Source organism: Lutjanus erythropterus, chromosome 10 (assembly GCF_056507025.1).
Source record: "Lutjanus erythropterus isolate fLutEry1 chromosome 10, fLutEry1.hap2, whole genome shotgun sequence".
In the NCBI taxonomy this organism is placed as follows: domain Eukaryota; kingdom Metazoa; phylum Chordata; class Actinopteri; order Lutjaniformes; family Lutjanidae; genus Lutjanus; species Lutjanus erythropterus.
Window position 1 is genome coordinate 14408092 of NC_139326.1, and position 13069 is coordinate 14421160.

At 39.7% G+C, this 13069-nt stretch overlaps 1 protein-coding gene and 1 pseudogene across 2 annotated transcripts; one reads left to right on the forward strand and one right to left on the reverse strand.

The window, feature by feature from the left end:
- The first annotated feature begins 4609 nt into the window (after positions 1 to 4609).
- LOC146320165 (UDP-glucuronosyltransferase 2A1 pseudogene) lies at positions 4610 to 9242 on the forward strand (annotated as a pseudogene). Its single transcript, XR_014771465.1, has 2 exons — positions 4610 to 4646; positions 7629 to 9242. The product of XR_014771465.1 is annotated as a UDP-glucuronosyltransferase 2A1 pseudogene (transcript).
- Positions 9243 to 10026: 784 nt separating this feature from the next.
- LOC146320166 (zinc-binding protein A33-like) lies at positions 10027 to 12922 on the reverse strand. The gene has a single exon (XM_084728348.1). It carries the CDS (start codon positions 12604 to 12606, stop codon positions 11173 to 11175), a length of 1434 nt encoding a protein of 477 aa, XP_084584474.1. The 5' UTR covers positions 12607 to 12922; the 3' UTR covers positions 10027 to 11172.
- Positions 12923 to 13069: the final 147 nt, after the last annotated feature.

Genomic DNA, 13069 nt, shown 5'->3' on the forward strand with positions numbered 1-13069 from the left:
TGTGAGAGATGGAAGGAGAAGGCTTTATTTCGTAGGACATATCAGTCCCCTGCCTTCAGCCCAGAACTTTTTTTTTTTCTTATGATTTGAGCTGTTTATTTTTCATGTATTATGTTTTTCATGTATTAACTGCTTTTTATGACAATAAGTGCTTGTGCCAGGGGGGTGGCAGAATTAATCCGATGGACTTTGCAGCACTGAAAACTGTTTTTGTGGGGGTTTGACTTGCGATCAGCTCCTCTGTACTTTGCTCATCCACCATTGGCTGCCTTCATGTTTTGTCTCGCCCCTATTGGTCAGACCAAGATGTTAAGAGACCGGGCAGTCGGTTTGGTGAATAGTCCTCAGGTTTCTATTTATTTTGAATATTTATTTATTTATTTTAGTGGATATTTTTATTGTGCTTCTTTCTTTTTTTTTGATTTCTTATTGTACAGCTCATGCACTTGTGCAAGTACTGTCTGTTGTTGTTCAAAGGGACACTGCTCCATGTAAAACATGACTGTTTTTAAAGGGATAGTACACCCAATTTACATCCTGCATGTGTTTTTTTTGTAACGACCAACATGGTGTGAATTAGTTTTTATTTTCTCTGCTGTTTTTCTTCTGCGACTTTAAGTTTTTGATGTTTTTGCAGTTTTACAGTGTCCCTTCTTTCCCCCCCCACACTTTAGCAGAGTGGGGCATCTATCACCTTAAATCTCATAAAAAACAGGATGGTAATTTGTGTGAACTATCCCTCTGAAAGCTTCAGCGCCTTAAAAAAAAAAAAGACGCTGAAGCTTTTTTCAAATGAAGGTGTTTTTTTCAAGGTGAACCACTGAGTCGTCGTATTGTACTCGTGTCTCATCCAGTAACCGTGTTAATGCCTAGTTGACCCTGTTTTATACTAAAAGGTCAGAGGTCACCTGAAAGCATTCATGCGTGATCGTGCTAACCAAACATGACCCCCCACCCCCCTCTGAAAAAAGAAGAAATAGCAGCATGTACAGTACAAGGGTGTTGTTCTTCTGTTCTTCTTAGTGTGTTTACTAGCCTTGAAAATCAATATAATAAGATTCACATATTTAAAATGAGGGAGCTCACAGTATTACACAACTGCAACTAACTAGCAGCGTAGCTGGCATTTTCTTTGCATGACAGTCAACGGGACACTTGTTTTTTGGTGTTTTTATTTTCATTTAGTTTCTCATTTTCTACTGAATGCTGGTATACTCGACCTTTATCTCAGCTTTTAAGTGCATATAACTATTTTTGTCTCAAGATGATATAATGAAGATGATGATGATGATCAGGATGATGATATTGATGACTGTGGCACTATGAGGATGACTATGAGGATGTTGACAATGATGATGTGATGAAGATTATCTCGCATGCTTTTCTATGGGGCTCTGTGTTGTCAGTGCAGAATGACTGAGAGAAACACGAGGAGCGTTTGTTCGCCACCACAGCACAGAGAGTGACCGGTGCTTCACGCAGCCCGCATGTCACTTTGAGGAACAGCACTGAGTCCAGCTGACAGATTAGAGGCAGTTCAGAGAGTGAATGAGCTCCAGCAGGGGGCGCAGTCGCACAAGGTAAAGCACAAATACACACAGATGGACAGAAGATTGATGCTTCTAACATAGCTGCACGATAAGGTGACTTTAGTGTCAAATCTAACAGACAATCCACTCAGAGGCGACAGCAGTTTATGTAGAATAAGAAAAAGCTTCCATTATAATTATTGATCAGGGCTGCACAGTTATGACCAAAGTGACCATTCTGATTACACTTTGACATCTTGATGTTGTGATAAATGATTGTTTTCCTTTGCTGAATTTGGGAAACAAGATAATTTTCGTTAATTCATCTTCTATCAGAAACTGTTTCCAGACACATTTTACACTCTTAACTAAATAAAATGTATTAATACTACTGATAAATCAGTTCTGCTCTGAAAATGATTAATAGTGCAGCCCTACATAATAAACCTCATTAACTGTTCTTCTCTAGTCTCTCGAGCTCATTGTGAGCTCTGCTGCCTTCCTGTCAGCTGTTTAGTCAAAAGAAGCATTATTGAGATAAACTGGAGCCACTGTGTTCACTCTGAACCTCTACCATCTTCTCTCTGCAGCCAGTGACTAAGTTGCACTGACAACACTGAGTTGGCTTTTCTTCGTAGGGTGTCTTTCACTCTTTCTCCCATTCCCTCTGTTTCCAACCTTATTCAATCATTTCTCTGCAGTTGGCTCTTTCTACTTTCCCTTTGTCTCTTTTTGTCCGTTTGGGTTTCTTCTGTATAATAATATTAATCCTCTAGTTCTCTGATTCTTCAGATTATTGCTCTGTTCTCTTACGTGCTACACGTGTTTCTATAACTTCAAGAAAATGTGTTAAGGTGTTATCAATAAAATGATCATTTAAATAGAAAAATGAATCAGTTTCTGCGTTTGCACAAAACATTTTCGGGTAGAAAACATACAAGACTTTACACAAAATCACTTTTTTCACTATTTTGTTTACAGTTATCCAATGTAAATCCTGAAGTTCATCCAACATAGACTCATGCGCTGATTGGTTATTTCCACATCTAAGAGGGGCCACCTTAATAAACATCCAAGACTAATGAAATAAATGCTGCTCTGCAATCATAAAGATAACAATGAACATTAGAGCCACATCTATCAGTGCTCCTGAGACCAGCTTTGGATCTGACAGTGAGCTCTGGACTCTGGCTCTGGTCTGAGTTGGTTTATAACTGCTCCCTCTTGTTCTGTAAAGCTTTTCCTTCAGCTCACTGACTGCTTGATCTATAGGAACCACCTTGTGACTCTGGTGGAGAGAAAACTCACAGAGAGGACAGACAGCTCTGTCTTCATCCTTACAGAACAGTTTAGGTTCTTCTTGATGTTTACTACACACCACCTCCACCTTCTTCTCTCCTTTTTCTGTCTCAGATGATCCAGATTTCTGTCTCCCAGCAAAGAAGTCAGCCAGTTCCTTCAGTGAAAAGTTCACTCCTGGATAATCCTTTGAGGATTTTCTTTTACAAATGGAATTTCTCCAGGCAGCTTGAACAGAAGCTGTGGTTGCAACTCAGAGACACACAACTTCTTTATGTCTCTGAACACACATGGCAGCTCAGGAAACTTTCAACAAAAGCAACTTTCTCAGTCGTTTGACTTCAGATCTAAATTATCTTTGAATAGCAAAACTCACCAACACAGTGTCCTTGATTGCTTTAAATGCTCCAAACATGCTTTATCCAGCAGACGTGTCACAGCCTGTAATGGCATCTCAGCTCTGTTCAATAATGTTGTAATCATTCACTTTCACTTGTCTCTGTCACAGTAGGGTGAATTATGAGGAGGAAATGCTGCCATGTCGTGTTGTCACCAGCAGATGGTGTCAGGATGTTTTAAGAGGTACAGTAAAACATAAAGTAAAACCTGAGCAGATTTACATCTTTCTTTCTGTTTTAGCTCTTCATTTGCTTCTTTTCTTGCAGAAGTTGTTCTTCAAACAGTCCAGACAAACACTGAAATAATACAAGACACACAGACAAGAGAACAGTGAGGCTTGAAATAATTGTAGTTCAGGCAGGCAGAGAACAGGATCGTGACATACTGTGTATGTAACAGAAAAATAAGTGGTGTCAACATGATAGTTTTTTAGGAAAGAACAGCACAAACCCAGGAAATTATAAGCCTATTGCCCTAACATCTAATATTTGCAAAGTAATGGAGAGGATGATAAATGAAAGATTAACATATTATATAGAAAGCAAAGGGTATGTATCAAGATATCAGAGTGGCTTTAGGAAAGGCAGAAATACCATGGACCCTGCTTTATGTATGGAACATGAAATAAGGAGAGTACAAGTTAGTAGGGAAAGTGTTGTGGCTGTCTTTTTTGATATACAAAAAGCATATGTGGAAAGAGGGATTATTAATTAAACTGAGTAAATTGGGGGTCAATGGCCCAATGTACAGGTGGATCGAGGACTTTTTATGTGCAATGTCCAAGTAAGAATAGGCAAGTGTTTAAAAAAAAAAAAAAAAAAAAAAAAATGTTGAAAATGGAACGCCTCAAGGCAGTATAATAAGTCCTTTGTTATTTTCTATCATGATAAATGATGTTTTTTTGAGTTTGGAGAATGGGATCGGATACTCTCTGTTTGCGGATGATGGGGCAATTTGGAAGAGAGGTGGGAATATGGAATTTATTGTCGAAGAAGAAGAGTTTTGAGACGCACGTGAAAATGTGGAGGGCGGTGTTTTGTTGCATAACAGATTGAAGTTCAGCGTCGAGGTGGACAGTGTTTTCAGATTAAAATACTTTAAAGTGCTGGCGTAAGTATTAATTTTACAGCTAAAAATCGTGCATGTTGCAGTCTTGTCACCCGTTTTCTTTCCAGTTTGCAGTGAAAGTGCAGTCAGGTTAGACACGTTTGTTGTTTTCATTAACTTAGAAACGCAGTGTAAAAAAGTGTGCGCTCGAGTTACTGAACGTGGACGTTTCTGCCAGGACCGCTGCGAGGGACAGTCAGTTTACCGAGGAGAAGAGGAGCAGCAGCCCACTGGACCTGCAACACAGCACGGACCTTAAACTGCTGCACCTCCTCATCTACCTGCTCCGGGACTCTTCTGGACTGTGTTTCTGTGAGTTACTGGAGAAAACATACTGAACTGTATCAGCAGTGTGTCACTAAGGATTTGTTTTATGGGCCCCATTGTGTAGAAATCCAAGCGCTTGGTGGTTTGAAGAGTTTTCAGTGTTGAACTGCTTAACTTGTGACTTTTTCCTTGTTTTGTATTTATTCGGCAGGGTAGTTAATTTTGAGCCTACTAACACACAAATGCATTCATATTTAGCTACTGATACACACACACGTTTAAGGTATTTTATATGAGGAGAAAAAAAGATTTATTTTTACGGTTATTATTGCAACTGGCCTAAATATTTTGATTTAGTCATTTGTTACAAGGTCAGTATAATGTGATCTGGTTAACTGTTACTGAGAAACTTTTATTTTGGCAACAAACTGTTTATTTCTGTGATGGAAAAAAGTAGAGTATTTTGTATATTTGGCAACAGAGGCTTACAAGCACAATCATCTCACTACAGGAATTTGTTCAGGTTTCTACATGCGCACCTTTAAGAAGAAAGGGAGAAAGCAGTGGACTGCTTGAAAAACCAGGCAATGCTCCATTAGCCTAGCTTGAGATTAATAATTTGGCATGCTACACAAAAGTGCTGTACACCACAAATACACATGCATAAAATAAACATCATGGCACAAGGAACCTGTACAAGTTTTAAGTTTTAATACACTGTTCACATGAGCACTTGTGTACTGAACTGATTAGCACTAATCTTCAGGAAGTGACATTGTCAAAGGTTACACAACAACAATATACTTACAATATTGCTCCCCAAATGAGATATACATACACAAAACCAGTTGTCAGCTATTTTGGGCAGACAGCCTTTCAGGAAGGCAGACAAGCCAAACTGCTCTGTAGGATGGCCCTGAAGGAAGGCCAAACTGGTGGGACTACTCCTGGTGGAACAAAGTCTGGAGAGTAAATAAGCTCAGGAACAACAGCTTGTTGGCATGGGATGAGAAGACAGCTACAGCTCAGGAACCAGTGACAGCTACAGCATGGGAACAGGGGACCGCAGCAGCTCAGCAGAGCGGGGAGCTCCTGCAGCTCAGCCAGAACAGTTGTCAGATGGATCGGCAGTTGAGAACCAGAAGAAAGTGTCATCCAGACTTTCGTCAGGGAACGAGGAGCAGGTGTCTGCTGGACTGAAGCAGGTTGGCCACAGGAAACAGATGTGGTGTTAGCTGAAGTGGACTGAAAAGACAGCTGGGGTGCCGGATACCTGCATGGTACAGTCTTCTAGATGTAGATATTTTAGGCAGGCTTGAGAAGGCTTGAGTTGCAGGGTTTTAGTTGGTTGTTGACACATCAAAGACGATGTGGTAGGCGAAATCTCTTGGAGACAAAAACACATGGAAAAAGCACCACCACACCACCACAAACTGTTCATAGGACTTAGGCCGGAGATACACTTGCTTCAACTACGTGTTTAAATACACATCATAGCTGCCTTGCGCATCCTGTGTCCATTTGGAGCTATTGTTGTGCATGTCCTGTTGTGCATGTCCCCAGAAAATCCCTCAAAGCATTCTTGAGATATCACATTCACAAGAATGGGACAAACATGAGGTCATAGTGACTTTGAAAAAGGAAAAGGTTTTTTAAAAAATTGTGAATCACAGCGTTCCTTGAGCATACAGTCATGAATGTGCAAAAAAATAGGCTAATGGAGTAGTGTGCAAGATAAGCTGCACACAAGTTCCAGGTCTGTTGTTTACACACACACACACACACACACACACACACACACGTGCATGATCCCCTCAAGGCTTGCACCTGCCAGAGATGACAGATTTTGCACCAAGAGAACTCAGCATTCTTGGCCATATAGCAGCACTGAGGAATTTATTGCTTCAATTTACTACATTTACCACCAACACTCCCTGGATATCCACATGAAAACTACACATTTTCTCTTTAATAACAAAGGCAAATATTCAAGAGTCCATTAAACGGACAAAGTCCAAGAAAGGACCAAGATAACACGAGGAAAAAGCTAGGACGCTTGACGCAGTATGAACTGACAATGTCATGAAGGAAGCACACTATACATACTGGGAACTAGTTAGTTTTAATTTAGTTTATTTGCATATTATGTATAGATAAAAAAGACAATAAAAACAGTAAACAGTTATAACATTGTGCAGGAGAGGTTGGAAGCCACAAAAGGCTTATGAAGATACCTCTTCAATATAATAACAGTTGTCACAATTAAAAATACCAAGACTAAGTAATGATATAAAATTGATTTACAGAAGTGAATGTTTACAGTTTGAGATGTATTACATTGAGGTCCAAAAAGTGCTACAAGTCTTTGCTAATTATTGACTTTATCAGATGTTTTTTGAACAGTGATAACGTAGATGTTGATTGCAGTGAAGTAGGTAGATAATTTCAAAGAGACGGTGCTCTGTATGTCAGTGTGTATTGATTAACAGAAGACTGACAATACGGAAGATAAAAGTCCTCTGAGTGTCTTGTATAATGTGAGTAAATATCTGAGGAAAAAATATGGAAAGCACTTGGCAATTCATGAGTTAAATGTACATATTTATACATAAGCACACAAGTCTGGTGTATGCTCACGTAAACTTTTGATAGTAGTTTGTATTTTCTGAAGAGAGAAGCAGATGGATTGCATCTTTAGCAAAACTAATCATTCTCAAAAATGTCTTTTGGATTTGTAAAATCTTATTCAGAAAAGTGTGACATGTGGCAGCCCACACAGTATTGCAGTACATAATATGAGGATAGATCAAGCTGTAATGAAAAGTTAAAATACAAGAATGATTTATTCATGAACAAACTCTACTCAAACTTCCAGTTGACTCAACTAATGCAACACAGGTAACAGAAAACAAGTGGGAAAAAAACAGACAGGACATTAATTTAACTGACACAAAAAAAAAAAGACTCAGGAACAGGAAATAACTAAACTGTTATCATTTAACCTCTTCTTTGTTTTTACGTTTCCAGCTGCTCCTCAGAGATGATCCAGCTGAGACTGGTGACACTGGCTGCACTGCTCTCCTCTCTTTCCAGTGCTGATGGAGGGAAAGTCCTTGTCTTCCCTGTGGATGGAAGCCATTGGGTCAACATGGAGATCCTCATCCAGGAGCTCCATTCCAGAGGTCACAACATCACAGTGATCCGGCCCAACAACAGCTGGTACATCAATGCAGAGTCCCTTCACTACCAGTCTGTCACCCTTGACATTTATGCTGGGTTTGATGCCAACATCATGGAAAATTTCACAACAAGAGTCCTTCAGTTGCGGCGTGAGTTCCACAATTTCACTTCGGCATATTTCAAAGCTGGGGAGTTGTTTATGATAACGATGCAGAATTTTCACAAACTTCTGCTAGATAAAATGCAGAATATATTTGACGATGTTAAACTGATGCAGTTCTTCCAAGAGGCCAAGTACGATGTTGTTCTGACAGACCCCTGTTTCGGTGGAGGGGTTCTTCTGGCTCATCGGTTGGGTCTTCCTCTGATCTTCAATGTAAGATGGACTGTCTTGGCGGATGGACATCGTGAAGTTGCCCCCTCGCCACTGTCATATGTTCCCGTACCAGGCTCTGAATTAACTGACAAGATGACTTTCTGGCAAAGGGTGAAAAATGTTTTATATGCTTTATTGACACTTAATAACCATGCAATAATAAAAGAGCCTCTCTACACACCATTTGTGCACCGTCACTTTGGTCCTGACGTCCACTATGATGAACTCGTTCTGGCAGCAGATATTTGGTTGATGAGAACTGACTTTACCTTTGAGTTCCCTCGTCCCACCATGCCCAACGTTGTCTACATAGGCGGGTTTCAGTGTAAACCCTCCAAGCCGCTTCCTCAAGATCTGGAGAGCTTTGTCCAGAGCTCTGCAGAGCACGGAGTCATTGTTATGAGCCTGGGGACCTTGGTGGGGACTCTCCCTGAGGATATAGCAGAACATGTGGCTGCTGCTTTTGCCCAGTTACCTCAGAAGGTCATCTGGAGGCATACTGGGAAGAGACCTTCCACCCTTGGCAACAACACCTTGTTGCTGGACTGGTTGCCCCAAAATGACCTCTTAGGACACCCAAAGACCAGAGTGTTCGTGGCCCATGGTGGCACCAACGGACTTCAAGAGGCTATCTACCACGGAGTTCCCATTGTAGGCCTTCCTCTGATGTTCGACCAGGATGATAACCTTTTCCGGATGAAAGCGAGGGGTGTTGCCAAAGTGCTGGACATCGGCACATTGAACAAAGACAACTTCCTGGAGGAGTTGAAGGCGGTGCTTTATGAGCCGTCCTACAGGGAGAACATGCAGGAGCTCTCCAGGCTGCACAGAGACCAGCCCATGAAGCCTCTGGACCGAGCCATGTTCTGGATCGAGTTTGTCATGAGACACAAGGGAGCTGCTCACTTAAAGACCACCTCCTACAAGATGTCCTGGATTCAGTATCACTCCATTGATGTAATCGCACTGCTGCTGTTGTTGCTCATGATGATGTCAGGGATTTTCATTTCAGTGGTGAAATGTTTGTGGAGTAAAGTTTTTGGCAGAAAGAAAAGAAAAGTTGAATAACATTAGATTAGATGCCTAAAATGTACATTTTAGGAAGGAAGAAAAAATAATTTAAATTAAAAAAATGGAGGAAATATTTTCTTCAGTAGCAATCTGTATCCACAACATCTGAATTTAAATGAAGATTCTACAGTTATGTTCATGGACGAGGTAATTTAATCAAGCTTTATTCACGTTATGTTTAGTCATGTTTGCTGACTTCCTTCCTCCCTCTCTGATGTATTTGACATATCATGTTTTCCCCTAAGTTTTAGAAATGAGCAGCTAGTAGGAAACACACCATTCCCTTGAGTGAATTGCGGATTTGTCTGGGTTTGGCCATTGTTGGAAACATTTGGGATAATGTAAGTACAGAACTCAACAAAATAGAAAACACAGATATAGCATTTTAGACATTTCAATGGTGAAATGTCATAATATAAAACATAAAAGCTGAATAATTCAATTTGTATGTTTGATTTCTGAGAGAATTAGATAAAACAGTTGCTTGATGACGTAACCTATCAAGAGGTAGTCACTTATTATTGTCTCAAGGTAAACAGAGGGACATTTTGAAAGATTAACAATAGAGAAATATTCTATCAGGCCCTTAGCAAAAGTAAGATTTTGGTGAAACTGTAAAGGAAAAAGTATGTATGTAGGAAATGTGATACAAAGTGAAAAAATAGATGAAATACACACCAGTGTGTAACCAAAATATGTACTTTGTCTCCACCTTGTGGAACTTTTCAGACTGAAATTATACTCATATACACCATTTATAATTTACACCACTGCACACTGCCAAACCAGACTGTATGGTAAATCTACATTAATGTTTATTTTAACTTACACTGAAAGCTAACATTGAATGAAGTCTTCATGTTTCAAACAGTTTTCATAATAAAACACAAATCTCAATGACAATTGCATTGTGACATAGTTTTTTATTTCGTATTTTATTTCTCAAAAGCATTTTTGTAGCAACATCATGAAGCTCAAACACACATAAATCCAGTCTCCTCTTTTCTGACACTTCATGTCAAGTATCATCCATCAGCTGTAAATCATAATGTTCCTGACAACAAAAGACAAATTCGACTGAATTCTGTTCTGTTAACTAGAACTCATAATTTATCAACCACTGCATCACAGAGTACAGAGTTATACAGAATGTCAGCCACCGAATGCAACAACACTAAGCTACTAAATTTAAAACTAAATCAGAGAATGATCAGATCTATTGTGTCTACTGAGTAAAGCGACAGCCAGCAAAGTGAAAATAATTCAAGTATCCATACACACTGCATTGTGACGGACTGATTAAAAACAACAGGCTTCTTATCAAAACAATTCATGACCTTAGAAAACAGATTTCCTGAGAATCAAAACATATTTTTAAGAGATTTAACCACAATTTAAGTAGATACAAAACATCATGTACAAATATTCACTTGACGTCATTTCAATAGTAAATGGAAAGTCAACACAAGTTTTAATTTCTGATACAGTTTGGTTAAACTAAACTTGAACTTGATGAATAGCATTGATTAATAGCATTAACTATGCAAAGTTAAGGCTATTGGTCATCCTTGGAAGATTTTAATAAATCTGTAAAATAAAATTAAAATCTACTTGTTCTACTTCTTGCAGCATGTTTACACCACAAATATTATTTTAAAGAGAATGCTTCACATATAGTTAATCCTAAATTTATGCTTTAGTTTCATATTCTGTGCGTTGGAAATATATTCTATATTATACGACAAATAATGAATGTGCTCCATGGTGTAATTTGCTGAAAGAGATAAAATCTTATTTCTCTTTGAACATGGATCTTTATTCTTTCAAATTACAGCATTCTGACTTATAAGAAACTTACTGGAATTGTCTGTAACTGACAGGAAACCATCACCATCATAAATAATCCTAAAAATAGGTGAAAAAATTAGACCTCACCACTGAACATCACAGAGAAATATCAGAGTGACAGATTTTGATATCAGCAGTTTTTGCATCACCAGCTTCTCCAACACTGAAATATGGGAAGAGTTTCTCAGTGAAAGTTTCTCTGTGAGTGCAGATGAGAGTCATGTCTTCAGGGTCGTAGAAGGACACCTCCCCCCTGTCATAGTCCAGCTGGACTCTGATCCTCTGGAGACTCTTCTTCACTCTGATAGTCTCACCAACGACATCAGTGTATTTTCCATCGTCATGCAACAAACACCAGATTCCATATTCTGCTAAAGCCTGTATCTCTCCCTTCCTGTCAACTGACTCTTTAACCAAACCTACAAGCCAGACAGGATGATCTCCCACCTCCACCTCCCAGCTGTGTTTCCCTGAGCTGAAGCCCTCAGAACCCAGAACATTGGAATACGTAGTGAATCTCTCTGGATTGTCAGGAAGCTGCTGCTTTGTGTCTCCACATCTCACACTGGTCAGATCATCAGACAGATAGAGACTGGCAGCTGCAGTGTTTGGGTCCAGAATGACAGGAGTGAAGTGGACCTTGTCCTTCATCTTGTCCCAGACTCTGAAGGACAGGTTGCCCAGATGTTTGGCCACATCTATCAGTGCTCCTGAGACCAGCTGTGGATCTGACAGTGAGCTCTGGACTCTGGCTCTGGTCTGAGTGGGTTTATAACTGCTGAGGAATGGCACGTTGTGTTTCTGCAGCTCTTCTTCAACAGCACAGATACTGTCTGACAGAGAGGAGATCTGATCCTCAATCTTCTTCATCTCTCTGCTGATAGTCTTCCTCTTCTGCTCCTCTTCCTCCCTCAGAGCTGCCAGTCTGGACTCCTCTTCCTCTTTCAGGAACTGGTGCAGCTTGTTGAACTCTGCTCTGATCTGTCTCTCTGTGGACAACACCTGCTTCTTGGAGAGTTGAATCACCTTATTGTATGTTTTCTCCACTTGTTTGTATTTGTCCCTCATGTCCTGTAGATACTTTAAGTCAGATTTCAGCTGCTCCTTCAGCTCACTGACTGCTTGATCTATAGGAACCACCTTGTGACTCTGGTGGAGAGAAAACTCACAGACAGGACAGACAGCTCTGTCTTCATCCTTACAGAACCAGTAAGTGATTTCTGGATGTTTAACACACACAACTTCCTCCTTCTCTTTCTCCTTTTCTTTTTCTGTCTCAGGTGAACCATCTTTATGCTTCTTAGCAAATGAGTCAGCCAGTTCCTTCAGTGCAAAGTTCACCTCTGGATCATCTGTTAAGGGTTTTCTTTTACAAATGGGACAATTTTTGTTTTTAGTTTGTTCCCAGAATTTCTTCAGGCAGTCTGAACAGAAGCTGTGGCTGCAGCTCAGAGACACAGGATCTCTGAAAGTCTCTGAACACACATGGCAGGTCAGGAAACTTTCAACAAGAGCAATTTTCTCAGCCATTTGCTCCGATATGCAAATTATCCTTTAACAGCAAGACTCACCAAGTCTGTGTCCCGTTGAATAACAGATTGCAGTCCTTTTGTTTTGTGTTTTTAGTAAAGATCCTTCACCTTGTAATGGCGTCTGAGCTCTGTCCAGAAATGTTGAAATCAGCTTTTAAGTTTCACTTTCCTTTCTTTTAAGTCAATAATTATCAGCTGACATTTCACGTTCTTACCAGCAGATGGGGCTGTTTGATTTACCAATAGAGTTCATGGTATCTGTCTGCATGAATTGCCTTAGATTTGATATTTACAAAAAAATCATGCCAAAAAGAAAACATACATTGCAAAAATAGTTTATCTACAAAGATACTTTGGTTAAAACTAAAATTTCTTATTTTATATAATTACTATGTCATTTATGTGTTTTTTGCTACCCGAGTTCCATTAAATGACAATTTACTCTCCCAAGACAGCAACAA

Excerpts from the sequence above, each read along its gene's own strand:
- LOC146320166 (XM_084728348.1), bottom strand. The coding sequence starts at position 12,606 with ATGGCTGAGAAAATTGCTCTTGTTGAAAGTTTCCTGACCTGCCATGTG.